At 44.7% G+C, this 22,688-nt stretch overlaps 1 protein-coding gene across 2 annotated transcripts; it reads left to right on the top strand.

Annotated features, from left to right (window-relative positions):
- The first annotated feature begins 6,977 nt into the window (after nt 1-6,977).
- Nucleotides 6,978-21,361, top strand: LOC133118366 (calpain-2 catalytic subunit-like). 2 transcript variants are annotated; one of them, XM_061228292.1, is made up of 21 exons: nt 6,978-7,261; nt 8,323-8,392; nt 10,075-10,193; nt 10,532-10,665; nt 11,179-11,347; nt 11,609-11,692; nt 12,770-12,852; nt 12,936-13,010; nt 13,149-13,309; nt 13,520-13,686; nt 14,010-14,021; nt 14,433-14,644; nt 15,026-15,062; nt 16,296-16,361; nt 17,551-17,608; nt 17,712-17,776; nt 18,158-18,226; nt 18,365-18,443; nt 19,241-19,357; nt 20,748-20,806; nt 21,028-21,361. In XM_061228292.1, the coding sequence occupies exons 1-21, from the start codon at nt 7,025-7,027 to the stop codon at nt 21,049-21,051; spliced, it is 2,097 nt and encodes a 698-aa protein (XP_061084276.1). In that variant the 5' UTR covers nt 6,978-7,024; the 3' UTR covers nt 21,052-21,361. The 2 variants fall into 2 exon arrangements, with proteins under 2 accessions (XP_061084276.1, XP_061084278.1); XM_061228294.1 differs by having other exon boundaries at nt 11,609-11,720; nt 12,789-12,852.
- Nucleotides 21,362-22,688: the final 1,327 nt, after the last annotated feature.

Raw genomic sequence — 22,688 nt, 5'->3', positions numbered from 1 at the left:
CACACCGCCCGGGCAACGAAGGAGTGGCTTCGTAAGAAGCATTTCAAGGTCCTGGAGTGGCCTAGCCAGTCTCCAGATCTCAACCCCATAGAAAATCTTTGGAGGGAGTTGAAAGTCTGTGTTGCCCAGCGACAGCCCCAAAACATCACTGCTCTAGAGGAGATCTGCATGGAGGAATGGGCCAAAATACCAGCAACAGTGTGTGAAAACCTTGTGAAGACTTACAGAAAACGTTTGACCTCTGTCATTGCCAACAAAGGGTATATAACAAAGTATTGAGATGAACTTTTGTTATTGACCAAATACTTATTTTCCACCATAATTTGCAAATAAATTCTTTAAAAATCAGACAATGTGATTTTCTGGATTTTTTTTTTTCTCATTTTGTCTCTCATAGTTGAGGTATACATTACATTACATTACATTATTGGCATTTGGCAGACGCTCTTATCCAGAGCGACGTACAACAAAGTGCATACCCATAACCAGGGATAAGTTCGCTGAAAGACCCTAGAGGTAAGTACAATTTCAACTGCTACCTGTACAACAAAGATAAGGACAAGGGCCTTTTTTTTTTTTTTTTTTTGAACAAACAAACAAACAGAGCAAAAGTCACCAAAGTTAACTATCCAAACACTGCTTACCTAGCCAACTAAAAATACTGATACACAAAGCAAGACACAGAGACAACAATTAAGGTTCACAGGGAGGTAGGGAGGGATGGGGAGAGGTGCTGCTTGAAGAGGTGTGTCTTCAGCTTGCGCTTGAAGGTGGGGAGAGATTCTATAGTTCTGACCTCAACGGGGAGTTCGTTCCACCACCGTGGAGCCAGAACAGACAGTAATCGTGAGCGTGAGGTGGAGGTTCTGAGAGGGGGAGGTGCCAAGCGGCCTGTGGAGGCTGAACGAAGAGGTCTGGCAGGGGTGTAGAGTCTGATGATTTTTTGCAGATAAGCTGGGGAAGACCCTTTAACTGCTTGGAAGGCTAGCACCAATGTTTTGAATTTGATGCGAGCCATGACAGGCAGCCAGTGGAGGGAAGTAAGCAGGGGGGTGACGTGTGAGTATTTGGGAAGGTTGAAGACCAGACGAGCTGCTGCATTCTGGATGAGTTGGAGGGGTCTGATGGCGGACGCTGGGAGGCCAGCCAAGAGGGAATTGCAGTAGTCCAGGCGGGACAGAACCATCGCTTGGACCAGGAGCTGGGTCGAGTAGGGAGTGAGAAAGGGGCGGATTCTCCGTATGTTGTATAGGAAGAACCTGCAAGACCGGGTCACCGCCGCAATGTTCTCGGAAAGGGACAGTCTGCTGTCCATCACCACGCCGAGGTTCCTTGCACTGGGTGACGGCGTGAGTGTGGTATCCCCGAGGGAAATGGAGAGATCCAGATGGGGAGAGGTATTAGCAGGGATGAATATCATTTCAGTTTTACCTGGGTTGAGCTTTAGATGGTGGTTGTCCATCCAGCTCTGGATGTCCCTCAGGCAAGCAGAGATACGGGCTGAAACCTGCGTATCAGACGGCGGGAACGAGACGAAGAGTTGGGTATCGTCCGCATAGCAGTGGTAGGATAGCCCATGTGCAGTGATCACAGGGCCAAGGGAGCGAGTGTAGAGAGAAAAAAGAAGTGGGCCAAGGACTGAGCCCTGGGGAACTCCTGTGGCGAGGGGCCGAGGTGTCGATACCGAACCAGCCCAGGCAACCTGGAAGGAGCGACCAGAGAGGAAGGACTCAATCCAGTCCAGGGCTGTGCCACAGATGCCCGTTGCTGACAGGGCAGACAGGAGGATGGAGTGATCCACAGTGTCGAAGGCAGCAGAGAGATCTAGAAGAATGAGGACAGAGGAGAGGGAGGCTGCTCGTGCGGCATGAAGTGACTCATTGACGGAGAGGAGCACAGTCTCTGTCGAGTGGCCCGATCTGAAGCCAGACTGATGGGGGTCTAGCAGGTTGTTGTTAGAAAAGAAGGAAGAAAGTTGAGTAGAAGCGGCTCGTTCTATAGTTTTAGAAAGGAAAGGAAGAAGAGATACCGGGCGGTAGTTCTGGATGATGGAGGGATCCAGGGTAGGCTTTTTTAGCAGCGGAGTGATGTGGGCCCTCTTGGAGGATGCCGGAAAACAGCCGGAAGACAGGGAGGAGTTGACAAGGGAGGTGACAAATGGGAGAATGTCAGGTGTGATAGTTTGGAGAAGAGAAGAGGGGATAGGGTCAAGGGCACAGGTTGTAGGGCGGTGGCAGAGCAGGAGTTGAGAAACATCAGAGTCTGTAAGGGGGGAGAAAGTGGAAAAGGAAGGGATGGGCCTAGAGGGGGGGAAGGGCACAGTGAGGGGGGCGGTGGTTGTAAAGGATCTGCGGATGACTGTGACCTTCTCATCAAAGAAATCAGCAAAGTCATCAGCAGCGATACCCAGCTATACCTATGATGAAAATTACAGGCCTCTCATCTTGCACAATTGGTGGCTGACTAAATACTTTTTTGCCCCACTGTATAGTGTATACATACATATATAGTGTAGTGCATAGGCTGAGGCTGGCCTTTACATTCCTACACTCAGCAGTTTTGGGGTTGTTTGAATGACTGGCACAGTATTTTAGGGTTTTTGATTCATCATGTTATGTTAATTTTGGCGGAATGTTTGCCAAGTGCTGCAATCCACTTTACATAAAGAGGCCATTTCTACTTTCTACCAGTAGAGAGAGCTAGAAGTGTGCAAACAGCAGAGCCAGAGAATGGAGAAGCCACTTCCTGCTAACACTCTCAGACTAATACAGCTCACACCAAGCAAGCCAAAGCCCTCATTAGGACACCTACTCCACATCAGTGTGATTTCTGAACTTCTCACGGATGCTCAGTTGCTTGGGAGGTGTACCTAAGAAAAATGGCCTCCTCCCCAGGGTGTGGCCATATTTACACTTCTTTTGTTACAAAATCTTCCCTTAAACAGAGCACTGACAATGGTAAACATATAACCTGTATGCCTAAAGTCTGGAATATGAGTGTCTATTTAATTTGCTGTGAAAGGTTCAGATAGTGAACAAATAAATGTTGCCACATCACAGCATATTGGACAAATGCATGAGCGCAGTACAAAGGCTGTGCATGCACGTATTAGAGTCTACCTGAAATTCTGCAAACAACACTCATTGAGGGGTGGTACAGTGAATTGCACCGTTGCCTCACAAGAAAACAGTACTAAGTTCAAATCGCCAGAGGGCCTTACTGTGTGGAGTTTCTATGTTTGTTAGGGACTCCTAAGTACCCTGGTTTCCTCCCACAGTCCAAAAACATGCAGTAGGCCAATTACAGAAATGATGTGTAGGTATGGATGTTCATGAAAGCTGTGTGGGCCCTGGATTGCCAAACTATCTGCATGCTTGGATTGGCTCCAGCCAGGTATTTCAATCAAAGTTGTTTAATAACAAAAACAAGACAGCTCATGTTGCTTGGCCTATTCTGAAATACCTCATTGGGAGGTCGTCCTGAGGTCGCTGTGGTCCAACAGTAAACCAGTCATTGTGAAGACACCCAGTTGCGCAACAGTCAATGCAGTTTCTACAGCAGCAATCGTGTTTTTTTTCTCAGTTAATTACATGGTTACTTGTGTGATTGTAGGCGTTCAGGCCCTCTCTGGGAACTAAAATAGATTTAACTCAAATAATTTATTCGGATTTAAGTTCTCAGTGTTAAGAATTATTTCTACCTGCTCCTGACCTATGGTTCGGCTTGTCCTCAACATGATGTATCCATTGAAGGTTATCTTTAAGCACAACATGGCAGGAATAACCTAGAATGTTATTCAGTTTTGTTATTCAAGTTAAAGAATTTGAATCATCAATAATCTTTCAGGTGGCACAGATGGTGCAGTGGGTACCACTGCTGCCTCACAGCAAGGAGGTCCTGGGTTCGAATCCCCGTCGGCCGGGGCCTCCCCGTGTCTGTGTGGGTTTCCTCCCACAGTCCAAAGACACGCAGGTTAGGCTGATTCTAAATTCTAAATTGCCCATAGGTATGAGTGTGTGAGTGAATAGTGTGTGCCCTGCGATGGACTGGCAACCTGTCCAGGGTGTATTCCTGCCTTTCGCCCAATGTATGCCGGAATAGGCTCCAGCCCCCCTGTTCAGGATAAGCAGGTTCAGATAATGAATGAATAATCTTTCATGTACATTTTTAAGAAGTAGCTATGCTAAAAATAATATATATATTATTATTTATCATGCTGTATGTTATCCATGTTTTTTCATGACTAAAGGACTAAATAACAAAATGGTTTTAGGCACTCATACTTGACCATCAGCATTAGTCTTCTCAGGTAAAACATCTCTTATTCTGGGTGTGTCACAGTAGTTTCATGATGAAATCCATTTCTTGAACCTGGATATGAAGCCAGGGAAAACCAGTGAGGTTATTGGACAGAAAACAAAATGCCTTACATAGATCTCATATTGTCATGTAAATGCAGCCCATTTAGAGTGTGTTCATCTTCAAGCTAAGCTTCCTTCATCTTTAAAGCTTGCTTCAGTTCATCTTTCCATATGTTCTCACACGATTCCTGCAGCAATACTGCACTGCAGCTCCACTGCAGAGGCCTTTTCCAAAGCGCATACCGTAAATCCTCAAATTGTGGCCGGGGTCTTTTATTTACTTAGGCTGCACAAAGCACAGGCCTTTATTTGGGGCAGGCTTGTATTCGAGGCAGGCCTTTATTTCTTATTAGAATTTTATTCTTAGAAATAAAGTCAAAGGCTACACTTAAAGTGGGCCAACACTGTTCAACACTTCCTGTAACCGTTCAGAAATCAATTAGTGTAGGCTAATCAGGAACACCGTTTGGTAAGTCATAGTGTCAGTCTTAACAGACTTAGTTTATTGCAAATATTCTCAAACACAATAAATCACATGCAAGTCCAGAATCCATAAAATAACAACTTGCCAGACATGCCTTCATGAACAATAACAAACTAGCGTAGATAACAGCAAGTTAAGGATCTTGCATTTTATTGTGAGACATGCGTTTCGTTTGGAGCAGCATACCGGTAGGATATCAAAAGATTTTTGCTTTGGTTTGGGATTTAATTTACTTAAATTTACTTGATTTCTATTGCTAAATGTTGGGACTGATGGGCACTGAAATCTGGGGGGTATTTGATGGTTCACTGTTAAGTTTTATGTAGTTGAAAGAGAGTCGGGATTTCCACCCGTCTGTTTATTGCGAGCCAAGGCAGCCACTTTCATTCATTCATTGAACGTGCGCTGTGCTGTAAATACATGGAAACCTTATTGCATAGCCAAGTAGCCTAAATTGAGTAAATTTCGCCTGATTTACTTTTTATTAAATTCGTAGGCTGGAATGCCTCGCGGCAACAATCGTGTTTAAATGTATACTGCTTCAGCCTTTGGCAAGCTACTCAGAAGGGGGCGGCAAGCGACTGGTAGCTTGAGAGCAACGTGTTGGAGACCCATGGTGTAGGACGACTGTTCATTGGCAACAGTATTAAACCAACCAACAATATAAAATATTAAGAAGAACCCTTTTATTTCATTGAGTTAAATCGAAACAATGTCTTCTAGTGCTCATGGACTGATAGCCCTACTGGTAGGCAATATTACCCCGGCTTGTATTTGGCGGCCGGCCTTTATTTGTCCGAATCGGCCACGCCCCCGGCTATTATCCAAGGCCCAGCTTGAAATATAATCCCCAACACAATTTGAGGATTTACGGTATTTGAATGCAATGTCTTTGTTGTACGTCACTCTGGATAAGAGCGTCTGCCAAATGCCATTAATGTAATGTAATGCAATGCAATGCATACATGTATTGTGTTGCAGGTTCACAGAGGCACCAAAGATCTTTTAGATGTAGTGCAAAACCTTATGGACTTTCCAATAAGGCATTGACAGCATATTTACCAGCCACCTGAAACCCATGGCACCTGCAGGGGTACAGCATTGTGGGCATTCTGTATCAGTGTCTATGCCACACCGAGTGTGTGACCCAGAAGAGGAAGCATTACAGAACAAAAAACATCATGGATTAGTGTTCCGGCAGATTCCAATAAAGAATTCACAGTCAAGCCAAGTTCATACAAATGCAATTATTGCCATGATTATACTGTTGACCAATATACTGCCTGAGCAATGAATGCAGGTTTAATCCATGCTCATGACCAACAGTTGCAACACCAGGGGAACTCCATGATGTGGACTGGGTCTGCAGGTAAAGCAGCGGCATGAGGAGGGTTGAGGGAGACCACTAATGAGCACTATATGATGTCTGGAGAACATGCGCAATTTCACAGGGAGGCAACAGCTGTTGCAAGCTTTTGGCCATAAAGAGTCACCCACTGTTTGTTTACCAAGTCTGTCTCAATCTCATTTGCCTTGGAAAACTCTCATCCGATGAAGCGCATGACTGCAGCCCTTAAGGGCCGACCCGTATGCCTGTTTTAAGTCCAGCTTTTATAAATGGCTGTATACACCAACTCTTACCTGAGACCACAGCCAAATATTTTTGACAAAGATACTCATGGAGAAAATAGTTTGATCAAAGGAATCACTGGGAAAACTTGGGAGAAGTTGGTATAACAAACCAGCTCTCATTTTGCATCCCTGATCGTTCAGATGAGAACCTTAAAAACGAACTTCAGCTGAACCGTTAAAATGTCACATCCCCACAGACTGTCTTTGCCCTTGACTGCAGGGGTACATTCAGTTTCACATTCCAAGTATCATCGGATTCCTCCAATGATCGTTCCACCAAATCGCACATTTCCCAGATGAGGTGTTGGCAGCAGCTTAGGTTCCAGCTGGGTGTTGGCAGGTGCATTTTGCAATGAGAGGCTTTGATCCTGTTTGCTGAGTTACCTTTTTTTTTGGGACTGCGCCTGCTCACCTGTATTGTAGCTCCACCCTCTCTGCCTTGGTTCTCCTCAGGTATAAAGCAGACTGAAGTGGCCTCGGCTCTTTCCTAGCAAAAATCCCACACGGTCTCAGTCCAACAGAATCCAACACCTCTCCCGTCTGCGTCATGACGTCTATAGCAGACACTCTCGCCCGCCACAGCGATCGGGCCGAAGGCATCGGGACCAACAGGAATGCCGTCAAATTCGGCAAGCAGGACTACAGCGCCCTAAAGACCCAGTGCCTGGAGAGAGGGGTTCTGTTTGAGGATGACCTTTTCCCCGCGAGCCACAGGGCCCTCGGATACAACCAGCTGGGGCCGTACTCCCCCAAAACCCGGGGCGTGGACTGGAGGAGACCCAAGGTAAAACCCGGGGCGTGGTCTGGAGGAGACCCATGGTCAGAGGACTTTATGTTCAGGGTCTGAGGCTCTGAATGGGATCAGCTGTTTGGAAAGCTGTATCAGCGGCTGTAACTCCAGGGCTGATGTCTGGAGCAGCGGCTGTAGTTCTAGGGCTGATGTCTGGGGCAGCGGCTGTAGTTCTAGGGCTGATGTCTGGGGCAGCGGCTGTAGTTCTAGGGCTGATGTCTGGGGCAGCGGCTGTAGCTCTAGGGCTGATGTCTGGAGCATCTATGTTCTCCATTGAAGTGGTGTGTGCTGATTGATGTATTCATGAGTAAACAGATTTTTGTCTTTATGGACTCCTTCATGGTCTTCCAGAAATAATTCACCTGAAAACTTCGAATGAATTTTCCCTCAGTGCAGTGACACATTCTTTAACTCATGCCATTTAGATGACAAAAAAAATCACCATGTTCTCGTTGCACATCTAGCTCCAGATACAAGAACGTGGCATCCCAAAATCCTCTTCTCTCTCATCTTGAATGACTTCATTCTGTTCATCCAGAATCACTACTCTTAGTACTTTGAGATAAGCTGTTCCTCTGCTATAATCAGCACAGGGAATCCCTGCAAGTCTGCCTCCTCATCCATCGTAACTGCAGACTGACTGGGAAAGTGCATCGTCTCATTTCTTGAACACACCTGAAAATGTAATTCTGTAATTGGACTCTGTTACCCTATAATTACATTATACTGCAATTAAGGCCAAATTAAATTCAAAAGTGCACCTGTCATACTGTTACAGAATTGCTGAGTTGGAGCAAGTTGTGGAATTGACTTCCAACAGTGCTAAAAGGAAGATATATGCAGTATGTAATACCCCTTTTTGGGAATGTAACGCCCCCCCTCCCCATCGCTATCAATTACCAGTTGTGATTGTTACATCAGCATTAGAATATTCAGTTGTGAACATTCTAATCTCATATTTGTGACCATACGCCTGAAAATCACAGCAATCTCACATGAATACCTTCACTTTCCTTTCATTTAAATTGACATTTTTTCCAATTTCTTATCTGCAGGAGCTGTGTTCCAATCCCCAATTCATTGATGGCGGTGCTACAAGAACAGACATCTGCCAAGGAATTCTGGGTGAGCAAAAAAAACCACTTCAGGAGTTTTGGGAATCCTTTTCGCTGAAGTTAGGGTGAAAAAAGAAATCCAGACTCACAAGTTGGCACACTGCATTGTCCTACAGTACTTATGTCCAACACAGCTCATTTGCAAACATTTGCAAATACAACTTTGAAAAAATATGCAAATACATACTGTGCAAACAGAACCACTGGAAATATTTACTCAGGAAACCACCTACCAGGAGTCGTCTGGTGTGCTTATGATCTTTTGTTTCGCAATCATTTGATGGTGAAGAGGGTATGACACACCTATGTCCTGCATCATTGTGCTGAGAGTAAATGTTGGTCAGGCACAGAACATGCACAGATATGACAGCTGAGACCTCCTCCCATGCAGATGTGCTATTCACATAGTATGAAAATGGACCATTCGCTGCTCGGGCACACTCAGTGATTATAGCAACCAATGATAATGACTAAATCCTATTTGCAAATGCCTAAGGGGCGACATGGCTCAGGCAGTAAGAGCAGTCGTCTGGCAGTCGGAGGGTTGCCGGTTCGATCCCCCGCCCGGGCTGTATCCCTGAGCAAGACACCTAACCCCCAAATGCTCCTGACGAGCTGGTCGATGCCTTGGATGGCAGCCAATCGCCGTCGGTGTGTGAGTGTGTGTATGAATGGGTGAATGAGAAGCATCAATTGTACAGCGATTTGGATAAAGGCGCTATATAAATGCCAACCATTTACCATTTGTGGAAATAATTAGGTGTCTAAGAGTGACAAACAGGATTCTGGATGGAGAGCCAGAAGCAGAAGGCTTTGGGAGATCAGTCAGAAATCTTAGCGAGATGACTAGGGGAAGCGTGTGGTGGAGCGGTTTCACTTGAAGTCTCTAAAGCTTGAACCACACCCTGCTGGTCACGTTTACTACTGAGCCAGAACGGTCACACCCCTGAGGTGCACGGTCTTGCTGTACACCAGACCAACTAAAAACCATGGTTATTGCATAGGAAGTGAAGTTGGTGGACAGTAAAAGGATTCACAGAGAGGTTTCATGTACCTAGACATGAGGCAGTGAAATCATTTTTATTCATTCTCCTAGCATATCTTTATAGAAGTTATAATTTTACAAATGTCCTAATCTTGACTCAAAAGAAAATGAATTAGATTCTGAACTTTTAAGGCTGAGGGAAATAGAGAGAGTGGGCTAGCAGCATATTCTGAGCAGGGGTGAAATCTCTCTATTTTAGGCTGATTGGTATGGGAATGACATCTGCTCGACATCTGGCTGCAGCAGTGATCAACCAAGTGTAGCGATTGGTGAGCGCCAGGCCAATGGTTTAATGGGTTAACAGCACCCTCTGCTGGATGACTTATGCATTACCTTGGTAAAACAGAGGGACTTGTCCAAATGGCTGATAAAGAACATAAAGCAGGGCATTATAAAACAAGTCATACATCAAAATCAACAGAAGACATTACTCATAATAGCCCAAATGTACATTACACAGGAAGCCTCTGAAATTAGTAAATGAAGTCAAAGTGATGTTTTTTAATTCATCAGTATTACCATGACCTTTGGTAGGCACTTATGTCTCTGCATAAAAGCACTTGTTAAATAAATGTAATGTAAAGTATATCAGCTAGTCCTGCCATCATCTGTGGAGTGCTTACCCTCCAGGTGTGTTACCTGTGCAGGAGACTGCTGGCTCCTGGCCGCCATCGCCTCTCTCACGCTCAATGAGCAGATATTGGCCCGAGTGGTTCCTCCAGGACAGACCTTCGGCGAGGACTATGCTGGGATCTTTCACTTCCAGGTGAGGGTGCACCACCTCCTGTGGTGAGGGGGATGGGGCAGTTATCCCAACTGCACATGTTGCTTGTGGTATCCCCTGCTTTGTTTCAATTTCCTGTTCATGTTGGAATCAAGATTCTCTAGTGTTTTGTGTTGGGTCCTGTCTTACTCCCCTGTAAGTCACTGGTGTGGGAGGTGGGAGGAACAGGCCAAATACTTGGGAGTACTCAGAAGGATGCTCAGTGGGCCTAGATCATGTACAGCACTCAAGGAGAGTCAGTGGATTTGGGGGAGGGGGGTGTAAGGACTGTGGAGAGATCTGCCGGGGGGCGAATAAGGACCTTACTGCTGTTCCCCCAGTTCTGGCAGTATGGAGAGTGGGTGGATGTGGTGGTTGACGACAGGCTGCCCACCAGAGACGGGGAGCTGCTGTTCGTCCACTCGACTGAGGGGTCCGAGTTCTGGAGCGCCCTGCTGGAGAAGGCCTACGCCAAGTGAGTAGGACACTTTCTTACACAGTAAAGCAAGTAAAACATCTGATGTGCACCAAAGAGTTTGGGGAGATCATCATTGGCATTTGGCAGACGCTCTTATCCAGAGCGACGTACAGTTGATTAGACTACGCAGGAGACAATCCTCCCCTGGAGCAATGCAGGGTTAAGGGCCTTGCTCAAGGGCCCAACGGCTGTGCGGATCTTATTGTGGCTACACCGGGATTAGAACCACCGACCTTGTGTGTCCCAGTCATTTGCCTTAACCACTACGCTACAGGCCGGCACAGATACAGCAGGACTAGCACATTTCAGCCATTCAAGAAGAGGTGAAGATCCACTTTATAAGAGATTAATAATAAATTTGTCATAATTCTGGAAATAAGCTTGAAAATAAACCCAGCGTATATATGACAGTGTATCTACAGCAAGCTTGTACATATTCCACTGCATAAAGGAATACTATTAGGTGTGTAAAAAACACATCTGTCCCGTTGCTCCCCTGGTCCCTTGCAGGGTGAACGGCAGCTACGAGAATCTGTCTGGTGGCTCCACCACAGAGGGCTTTGAGGACTTCACTGGCGGGATCTCAGAAATGTACACCCTGGACAAAGCTCCCCCACAGCTCTTCAGAATCATACAGAAAGCCCTGGGGCTGGGGTCCCTCTTGGGCTGTTCCATTGACGTGAGTGCACAGCTCAGGGGACCAGAATACCTGAGACTGAGGCTGTTCCATCAACATAAACTTACAGGGGACCATTTTTATTCTTTTCATTCCTTTTGTTCCTCATATTAGGCTACTACTTTGTCCTTTTAGTTGGAACGTGTTAAAAGTGGTTCATAAACGGTTAAGAATGACATTAAATAGCAACAGTAATAACATACCGAGTGCTTTATAAATGAGGGTAACAGTAATAATAGAGTTGCCTGTGCTGTCTCGGAACAGATCACCAATGCCCATGATTCAGAGGCGGTTACTGTGCAGAAGCTGGTGAAAGGCCACGCCTACTCGCTCACTGGGGCTCAGGAGGTGAGTGCGGCAGCCAATGAACAATCAGGTGTGCTCATGAAAGGAAAACCGAATAATGTCACTGGGCTCATTACAATCGCTTTTTCCTTTCCTTGTTCCTGACCCAGAAATCGGTTGAGGTCCACCATCTTTTAGGATATTCCATCCCCTTAAATGTTCCTTCTAGAACTTCCAGTCTTTCCTTTGAGCAAGAGTACATCAGTGCATCCCCTTTGATTAAATGTTTTTTTTTTTTTTTTTTTTTTTTTTTTTTGTCTTGACATATGATAATCCTGTGGATCTATCACTCCCCACCTGCCACATCTGTAACGGACGAGGCTTCAAACTGTCGTTTGAGGGAGCGAGGATATTCCATTTGCCTAATCTGCATTCTGGCTTTCCCCGTCTTTACTTCCTCTCCCGATGGTTGGAGCTAGTGGCAAGAAAAGGAAAGAGGAAAAAAAATAAGGGATTGGAATGAGCCCACTCAATAGGAAATTGGCATATAAAGAACTAAACCAGGGCTGTCCAATCCTGTTGCTGGAGATTTTCCCAGTGTGGCAAATGTTGCATGTCAGGGTTCCTCTGCAGGGTTGCAGGGTTCACTAGGGGGAGGAGCTCAGCCATCTGAGAGGCCCTCACAGTTGAGCTGCTGCCCCACTGCAGGTGAGGTGGTTTGGGCATGGGATGCCTCCCTTTGGAATGGTTCTGGGCATGTCTAGCTGGGAAAAGACCCAGAGGCAGAGCTTGGACAAGCTGGAAGGATTATCTCTCATGAGTTGGAGGGAGTCACTGGGGAGAAGGACGTCCGGACTGCTCTGTCAGGCCCCGTTTCCACATCAACCCTGACCTTGTGGTTAGAAAATGGATGGAGGTGTGCCACATCAGGGTTGAAACGAAACATTCAGGACAGTACATCTCCAGGAAACAGATTGGCCAGCCCTGAAACAAAAGATTTCCAGTATATATTCAAATTTGCGGCCATGGAACTTGCACAGTTCTGATTAATCATGTCCTCAGTGTGTAAAGACAGACAGTAGCTGAGGTGAAATAAAAGCAGAGTTGAGGGGCGCAGCGGGTGGTTTCTGTACCCCTCAGGTGCACACGCACAGGACAGAGGAGCTGGTGCGAGTCCGGAACCCCTGGGGCAAGGTGGAGTGGACGGGGGCCTGGAGCGACGGGTGCGTGTCTGAGGAAGACCATCATTCACTTCTGCTGTGGCCCCTGCAACTGAAGCTAATTAGAAAGCTTATCCTCTCATCAGGTCGCGGGAATGGGACGATGTTCCAGCTGACGAGAAGGACAAACTGCGCCATACTGCCGAGGACGGCGAGTTCTGGTGAGCCCCGGTTCTGTTCGTGTTGATGGGTCAGTGTGTCACTTGATGATGTTAACTGACTGACGATGAAACTGAACCTGAAACATTCTGGCAACACCACTACGGAAGGTGACCCCTCTCCTCTTTGATCCCTGGCAGGATGTCCTTTTCGGACTTTAAGAGACATTTCTCCAAGCTGGAGATCTGCAACCTGACCCCAGACACACTGACCAGTGATGAGGTCGGCCACTGGAACAGCTACCAGTTTGACGGAATGTGGAGAGTGGGCGCCACTGCTGGGGGCTGCAGAAACCATCCAGGTATGGCTTCAGAAACCAGTCACATCCTCTCTTCCTCCTTACAAATTTACATACAGTGCAGTCCTTATGTATTTGGACAGTGGCACAATTTCTGTTCTTCTGCCTCTGTATCACTAGAGGAAGAGCTCGACAGTCGATGGCACAGTACAAACACTTACAGACTGCACTGTAGGTAAATATTCACCTTCTGTTCCTCTGTCCCCTGCACAGCCACCTTCTGCTCCAACCCCCAGTTTGCCATCAAGCTGGAGGACGTGGACGACGACCCGCTGGTTGAGGGCGGCTGCACCTTCCTGGTGGGACTCATGCAGAAGGACGGCCGCAAGGAGAAGAGATTTGGTCACGACCTCAACACCATAGGATTCGCCATCTACAAGGTGGGAGATGCACTGGGATTTCTGATTTTAGAGTCATTTGCTTAAAGAGGCAGTTCACCCAAAAATGAAATGTTTCTACTTACCCAGATATCCATTCATCCAGATAGTGAAATGTTGTTTTCAGAATATTTGCTGCAATTTACTCTGGTAATGCAGACTATAAGGGTCCTTTGACCTGTGGCTGCTAAAGAGCCAAACCCCCCCCCCCAAAAAAAAAACTGACGTATAATTAATTTGTAATAGAAATACCACTCACCACTTATACTGATCATATAACAGGACAGGTGATCATTCTGATGTGTTCCTGTTCGTTTGTTTTCCAGGTGCCTGACGAGGTATGCAATCAGTCGGCTTCTGACTGCCTGACTGACGGCTTCTGATCTCATTTATTTACACCTTAATGTGCAGTGTGCGGCTTTTTTAACTTGCATGCTGCTTGTGCCCAGAGGCTAAGCTCGGACTTTGTCTGTTACAGTATATCAAATCAAAAAATATTTTTATAGGATTTTGTTAGGTATTTCACTCTTGGCCAAGAGTCAATAACTCAAGCCAGGAGTGCCTAACACAGAGTCGGTTTTTAAAAAATCAGTGTTCTAGAACCATTGTTCATCGTTACCAGATAGCTAGATCAGCATTACCAAAGTCCAGATAAGAACATTCTCATCACAGATTTGTGATCTCACATCTTAAACGGTTAAATGACAGCCAAGAAAGTGAGTGGGAAGTGTTACCTGTTCTTAACTTAGTACAAGGGCCGCACCAACATCCATCTGGGCCCCGACGTGCTGCTGAGGCAGCGTGCGGTGGCCATGAGCTCGACCTTCATCAACATGCGTGAGATATGCGACCGCTTCTGCCTGCCTCCTGGGGAGTACGTCATCATCCCGTCCACCTTCCAAGCACACAAGAAGGGCAGCTGCCTCCTGCGGGTCTTCTCTGAGAAGCAGGCCTCAGCCAGGTGGGTGGCATCTGAGGGAAATCGATCAAGGTCCAACATCTTTAAGGACTTTCCAACCCATTAAATCTTCAGGAGCTAGAAGTAAAAGTTAGGAACTCCCAATATTTCCTTTGGACAAGGACATCTCCCAACGGGTGGAATAGAAAGAGAAAGGAAACCATAAAAAGGAGAAAAAATAAGCGATTGAAATGAGCCCACGGTCTTACAAAGAAATATAGGGAAATGTATGTATATATTATTTTGGTACCACACAGGTCCTCCATGAGAAATTAAGATCTCAGTTTTCACTGGGTAGATTTTCATGCAGTTGCATTTTCTACCTGGTCAAAATGTGGGCTGATGTGCAGTTAAACACATTAAACTAAACTATTTTTGTTGCAGCAATATGGAAGAGGACATCAATGCAGACATAGAAGAGGTAAATCGGTCTGAAAAGCCTCAGGAGCTGAGGACAACAGAGCATTTGTGTTTCTGATGGGTGTATTAAGAGCCAATCGACCTGAATCTCATATTCAGTTCCCATAAGCATGTCCTTGTACACAAAGTTTCAGAGTAATGTAAGAGTGAAAAGTAAACCATGAATATGAGGCCAAAATGCAGACTGTCACCTTTAAGTTGTGGGTATCAAGGTTATGTATTGCTTGTCCCATAAACCATATATTAACAAACAAATTGCCTACTGTTCATTACGGCAGCACACCCCAGAACCCGTTTTTATTATTTTTTTTATTCAATATAGTCCCCAATATAGTCTCCCCCCCCCCCCCCCATTTTAGGGGACCAGAAGTAATTGGACAATTGCCCTCACAGGAGCAAATAACAGATGTTTGTTTTTTCAGCCAACAGGTGGAATGCATCTTGTAGTGTAGCCTCTGCTTTTCTGTTTAAGTCACTGTTGTAGTAGGCAATTAAAAGCCAAGAATCAAGACTAGATTACATTACATTACATTATTGGCATTTGGCAGATGCTCTTATCCAGAGCGACGTATAGTTTACTAGACAATCCTCCCCTGGTGTAATGCAGGGTTAAGGGCCTTGCTCAAGGGCCAAACGGCTGTGTGGATCTTATTGTGGCTACACCAGGATTAGAACCACCGACCTTGCGTGTCCCAGTCATTTACCTTAACCACTACACTACAGGCTGCCTGAAAGATACTGAAAGCTCTTATACCTATGTACTATGGAAGCGATCAAATACACCTGACTAATCACAAAGTCCAATTCCATTGGGTCTAAAATTATAAGACTATACATAGGGATGCAATTCCTACACAGATGATCTGATATAACTGTATCCCCTCAAATGAAAGGCAACAGTCTGCACTTTAATCTCATATTCATGGTTTCATTTCAAATCCAAGGTACAGAGCCAAAATAACAGAAATTGTACCAAGGTACCAGAAATTGTACCAAATACTGCACCAACTAAAACATATGGAAGCTCTCTTCCAAACTGAACAGACTGAAGGCAGGTTTCCCAGATACACATTAAGACTCATCCTAGACTAAATTAATTTTCTTCATTGAATTTATCTTTTGCTCTAGGACTAGGCTTGGGGAACCAGCACTGAGATTCAGATATTGGCTTAAATATATTTTCCGTAAACACTGTTACGTTTTAATTGGCCTAAATATTAAAATTGTTTTGCAGCCTGAAATTTCAGAGAAAGACGTGGACCCCCATTTCAAAAACCTGTTCAAGAAGATTGCTGGAAATGTAAGTTTTAGGTTCAAACGGTAACTTTTTTATCATTATACGCATCGCGTAGACAATCTTCTATCCTATGGATATGGCTACTATTCAACATCATCATGGTAGTAAAAACTCCATTTACTTGAGGGAACAACTGCTTTCACTGAGGACAACAGGACACGCCAGTAGTCCATCATATACCGGAGGAAATAAAGCGGCTACATTCCCGAGGCAGCAGAGCTGGAGCCAAGATCAAGACTGTAATCCTCACTTTTACCCCTGTTGAGTTTACTATTTACTTTGTACTTTTGCACTACCACCATTGCACACAATCTACCATAGCACCTTATCATGGTCAGTATATCACAGGGCCAGTGCCTACTAGGCCTTTGTAATCAGTTCACATGCGCTTTATTTTTTACTTTTCTGTGAGTGATTTTGATCTTTATGTGTGTGAGATATGTGTGTATATGTGTGTATGTATAAACTACTGGATGCCTAAAATATCCCTCGGGATGAATAAAGTATCTGTCTATCTATCTATCTAAATACTGGAAAGAAGCAGTATGCCATCTATAGTCGCTCGACATAGTGAGGTCTGTACTTGTATGGAAGACCTGACAAATAACAAAGAAAACCAATGCATAAGGTATGAATGTGCCAGTAGGGGGCGCTTTTCACTTGATGGAGAGGTGTTAAAGTAAATTCCCAAGGGGCCACCACAGTGTCTAAAAGGCTTTTTGACCCGTGGTGCCCACATTTTGGCATACAACTGTATATGCCATGGGACTGGGCAGGTAGAAACATGCATCTATGTAGAGATGAGGATATTTAGCTGCAGGAGCTAAATATCTTCATCAGAGTCTAGATGGATTAAAACCAAAAGACGATATGATTCATTCAATTTGTTTCTATTCCTTCTGTCTTCTCATGTCGTTACCTTACAGTTATTTAGCCAACACATGTATCCAAAGCGTTTTACAGTTGATTAGACAGAGGGGCCAGGGGACCCCTGGAGAAATGTGGGGTCAAGGGCCCAACAGCTGCACAGACCTTATTGTTACCACACCGGGGCTTGAACCACCAACCTTCCACATCCCAGTCCTAGTCAAGCACATTAGCCACTATGCTATAGGCTGCCATGGTGTCATCATTGTAAATTAGATGCTGGTGCTCTGTCCTGTCTAAATTACATTTTTATGTTTTCCTCTAGGATTCTGAAGTGTCTGCTTCTGAACTTGTCAATGTTTTGAACAGTGTTGTATCCCAAAGTGAGAAACTTTTTCTTTCTTATTTGCAAAGGCAGTTCATTAACATATATACATTTGGACAGGCATATTGTCACTACTGATTTTAAAAATTATATTCTTTCAGGAGCTGATATCAAGACTGATGGCTTTACCCTTGAGACTGGTCGTCACATTGTCAGTCTTTTAGACGTATCCTTTTCTGAGAAAGTACAATTAGTTAGATACAGTAAAAAACCTTTTTAGTTACCTTCCGAGACTTCTCCAGGACCTTCAGTACAGTGTGACACGACGTTCCATTTCAACCCCTATTTCAAATTTAATTGGGTTTTCTCACTGTAATTTTCATCTTTATAGCTTATTTCATTATGTTCATTGTACTCCAGGAAATCTCATCACCCTGCTTCATTAGTAACTACTTATTCTTCTGGTCTGAACCAAATTTAATCCCAAATCAGTCAACCCTGATTTTGTTTCCAAAAGAAGAAAAAAATTGAATACCTTTAACACTCGATTTAAAAAATAAAATAAAATAAATAAATAAATTTAAAAAAGGGCCTTGACAGTTTGCAGAAAGATAGAAGTGCCAAACTGGGCCTGACTGAGTTCCATGGGCTCTGGATGAAGATCCAGAAGTACCTGGTAGGAAAACCACAGCATTTCATTATGGAGTCTTTGGGTATACTTAATGCTGTTGTACTAGATGCCTTTCTGACACTGATGTGTATCATATACCCAGAGAGGTTTGAATGACGGATCAGTTTTTTCTGCTCCCGACAGGAAATCTTCAAGGAACATGACTCAGACAATTCTGGCACCATGAGCTCACATGAGATGAGAGGAGCTCTTTCCAAAGCAGGTAAAACTATAACACCACACAGTACAGCACCACTTCCCCACTATGATAGAACCACACATCGTACACTTTGTAGTGTAATTTTCTTACGGTAATCAATAATGAATATATACAAATTTAGCAACACGGCATGCCCATTGCTAAGAATTGGCAGCAGGCTCTCCCTGCTAGTATACAGGCATGAATGAGGAAGGACAGAATTCCTTGAAACAAGCAGTGAAATTAGATCTATTGGGGGGAAGGTTCTGCTGGAGGCTGCAGTGTGTGGTAATAAACGCTGGAGGAATCGGAGGTGTCCGTAGCAGTCTCATTGACATACATACATATCCAGTTTGGGGACAATTCTTTACTGCCATGTGAACACAGCCGGGGAGGAAAATAGGGCCCTGGCTAAACCGGTTCTCACGGGCTGGATGCTTATTGGGCCTGGAACAGGTGTGTTTGTACAGTAATTGTACAACAAACAACAGAACTGCCTCATCAGTCTAATCATTTGGGAGTTTTTACATGCCATCCATTATCTTGAATGACTGAACACAACAGCCCAGCTCTTTATTCACTCTGCTGCCATTGACGGCTATAAGCCGCCCGTCTTTCTTTTGAAAGGAACAAAAGATGAAAATACACCATGTTAAACAGGAACAGACTCCAAACCTTGGTGTTGCCCCATGGTCACTGGTGTACCTGCACAGTGTTTCTCCCTGTACACATTTGGAGTTGACATTGTTTGGGACAGTTCAGTGTCACGGATTCGGGGCCCATTGTACACCATATATAACGTACTCCCATGGCTTCCCCAGGTTTTCAGATGAACAGCGACATCCTGCAGGTCATCGTGTGCCGCTACGCTGACGCTGAGTACGCCATTGACTTTGACAGCTTTGTGAGCTGCCTGATACGGCTGGAGATGCTCTTCAGTGAGTCTCATGTCTTACAACACGGCTCTACAGTATACACCTGCACAGTATACACCCGCAGGGCTCTACAGTATACACCTGCACAGTATACACCCGCAGGGCTCTACAGCATACACCTGCAGGGCTGTACAGTATACACCTGCAGGGCTCTACAGTATACACCAGCATGGCTCTACAGTATACACCAGCAGGGCTCTACAGTATACACCTGCAGGGCTCTACAGTATACACCTGCAGGGCTGTACAGTATACACCAGCATGGCTCTACAGTATACATCTGCAGGGCTGTACAGTATATACCTGCAGGGCTGTACAGTATACATCTGCAGGGCTGTACAGTATACACCTGCAGGGCTGTACAGTATACACCTGCAGGGCTCTACAGTATACACCTGCAGGGCTGTACAGTATACACCTGCAGGGCTCTACAGTATACACCAGTACAGTATACACCTGCAGGGCTGTACAGTATACACCTGCAGGGCTATACAGTATACACCTGCAGGGCTGTACAGTATACATCTGCAGGGCTGTACAGTATACACCTGCATGGCTCTACAGTATACACCTGTACAGTATACACCCACAGGGCTCTACAGTATACACCTGTACAGTATACACCTGCAGGGCTCTACAGTATACATCTGCATGGCTCTACAGTATACACCTGTACAGTATACACCCACAGGGCTCTACAGTATACACCTGTACAGTATACACCTGCAGGGCTCTACAGTATACATCTGCATGGCTCTACAGTATACACCTGCAGGGCTCTACAGTATACACCTGCAGGGCTCTACAGTATACACCTGCAGGGCTCTACAGTATACACCTGCAGGGCTGTACAGTATACACCTGCAGGGCTGTACAGTATACACCTGCAGGGCTCTACAGTATACACCTGCAGGGCTCTACAGTATACACCTGCAGGGCTGTACAGTATACACCTGCAGGGCTCTACAGTTATGCCTGCAGGGCTGTACAGTATATACCTGCAGGGCTCTACAGTATACACCTGCAGGGCTCTACAGTATACACCTGCAGGGCTGTACAGTATACACCTGCAGGGCTGTACAGTATACACCTGCAGGGCTGTACAGTATACACCTGCAGGGCTCTACAGTATACACCTGCAGGGCTCTACAGTTATGCCTGCAGGGCTGTACAGTATACACCTGCACAGCATACACCTGCAGGGCTCTACAGTTATACCTGCCAGGTATAACCAGTTCAACTCCATCCCTGAATGTATGAACAGCCATGCAAAAAAAGACTATCTACTGGCAAAATATTTCCTGTTACGTTAACATATGTAGAAATTATATTTTATTCATCACTTCATTCAGTCATTAATTTGCTTTTAATTTCTTCATCCCCATCCAAACAGAAATGTTTAAAACCCTGGACAGAGACGACAATGGAAAGATCGAGCTGAGTTTGTCGCAGGTGAGTTTCTGTACCGCAGGTGAGTTTCTGTAGCGCATCTTTGGCCAACGTGACGCCGTGTTGACATGGTCGAGGATGCCTGCTGCTCGGCACAGCACATTGCGCAAGACTGGAGTACACTCCATTTTAACAGTTACACAATGGAGAGTAGGCCCACATGGATCATACAAGGAGCCTTTATTTAACAATGTGTAACATTGACTCTTTGTGTTTCATTTCAGTGGCTGTGTCTGGCAATCAATTAAAAGATGCAGCAGAAGATTGTTATTTGCAGTCCATTGGTTTCAGCTCTCCTGAACATAACATAATCTTGACCAGACATAACCGTACTCTTGACTGGACATAACCGCACTCTTAACCGGATGATCCGGTGTAGCTACCTTTCTGAACCACAGCTTCATTCTTGCACTGCTACCATTTAGCCAAATACAGTGCTTATGCAATAATCTAATAATATGCAATATTCTAAGTACAATATAAGATAATGTAACAATATTCATTAAATGATATGCAATCATGTAATATTATGGCCATTAATAAATCTTAATAAAATCAGATGTTCTGTTGTCGTTATTTCGAATCCCATATTGCATGCTGAATGTCCTTTTTCCCTTTACAGATATTAAATCGTAAAATGAACTACAGAATTGATGGCAAAAAAGAACTACAAAATTAACTGCAAAATGGCGCTTTGGCGCCACCTTCTTGAGTAACAGGAGAGCCGCAGCCACGTTATGAAAGCTTGCCGGCTAGCATTCTAACATTATTTTTAATAGTCAACGTAGTACATCAATCATGGTACATTACACGTACCTGGGGCGTCAGACACAGCAATGCTCTTAACTGAACGATCCGGTGGAGCTCATTTCTGCATTAGCTAGTTCTAACAATATATGCTTCCATTTGTTAGCTAGTAAGTTAGCTAGCTAGCGGTGGAGCATGCTCAACATAAATATCGATAAAGATATAACACTTACCTGGAGATACATAATATTTTGCATTAATACATTAATTACAAATGCGGTCGTGTCTAACTGCGACTTGTATATGTCGTTTTATGAAGTCAAACACGTAAATTAAAAGGAGCGATCATCAAACAAACTTTCCCACAGCTTCCTTCTGACTATGTAGTAATACCCATAATGCCCAGGCACACATGAAAAGCATCATGCAGTGCCAGTGGTTGGTTACTTACGTTCAATGGTTGGTTGTCCCAGCACGAATGTACTTTTTAACTGATATTTAGAAAAGGTGTCGCTATTTCTTACATATTTTGGCTTACATATATCTTCATTGGCAACATGAAGCAGCGATTTAAGCGAAATTAAATCATTAGCATTGCAATTATGGTTTGCACGAAAACCAGCATACACAGGGGGCCCCCAGGACCACTGCTTTAGGCTATTGAAATCCACATTTAGTCAGCAAAAGCAGGAACATATCTTTCTACATAAACGTTTTAAATCATGTCACATTATATATGTGTTAGTGACAAATACCTTGGTAGGCATACATATAATAGGCTACCCAATTGCAATTACAATTTCCTAACATTGAGCCCAATACGTTGTCATTTCCAAGTTAGTTCAATGTCTTACAGCTTTTAAAGCACAACACGCGGCCTTCTTATTGTACTAATTGTAATAAAAATGTTTTAAATCCAAAAATTGACCTTTGAACATGTGTCACAGTTGGCTCTTTCAGTCATACAACGATATTCCGAGTTCAAAAATTTGCCAGCAAAGTGATCGGGAATTTCCCTTTATCCAAAGCACTGTACAATTGATGCTTCTCATTCACCCATTCATACACACACTCACACACCGACGGCGATTGGCTGCCATGCAGGAAACTGAATTTGTCCTCCAACAGCACTCAAAGG

Source organism: Conger conger, chromosome 18, assembly GCF_963514075.1.
Source record: "Conger conger chromosome 18, fConCon1.1, whole genome shotgun sequence".
Lineage (NCBI taxonomy): Eukaryota > Metazoa > Chordata > Actinopteri > Anguilliformes > Congridae > Conger > Conger conger.
Note: the sequence above shows the minus strand (reverse complement) of the source record. Positions and strands in the feature narration are given on the sequence as shown.

What these genes read in the sequence shown, in the direction of transcription:
- LOC133118366 (XM_061228294.1), top strand. Translation starts at nt 7,025, where the DNA reads ATGACGTCTATAGCAGACACTCTCGCCCGCCACAGCGATCGGGCCGAA. An exon ending in AGGAGCTCTTTCCAAAGCAG is followed by an intron (nt 18,444 to 19,240) that starts GTAAAACTATAA and finishes TGGCTTCCCCAG; the next exon opens with GTTTTCAGATGAACAGCGAC. An exon ending in ACGGCTGGAGATGCTCTTCA is followed by an intron (nt 19,358 to 20,747) that starts GTGAGTCTCATG and finishes CCATCCAAACAG; the next exon opens with AAATGTTTAAAACCCTGGAC.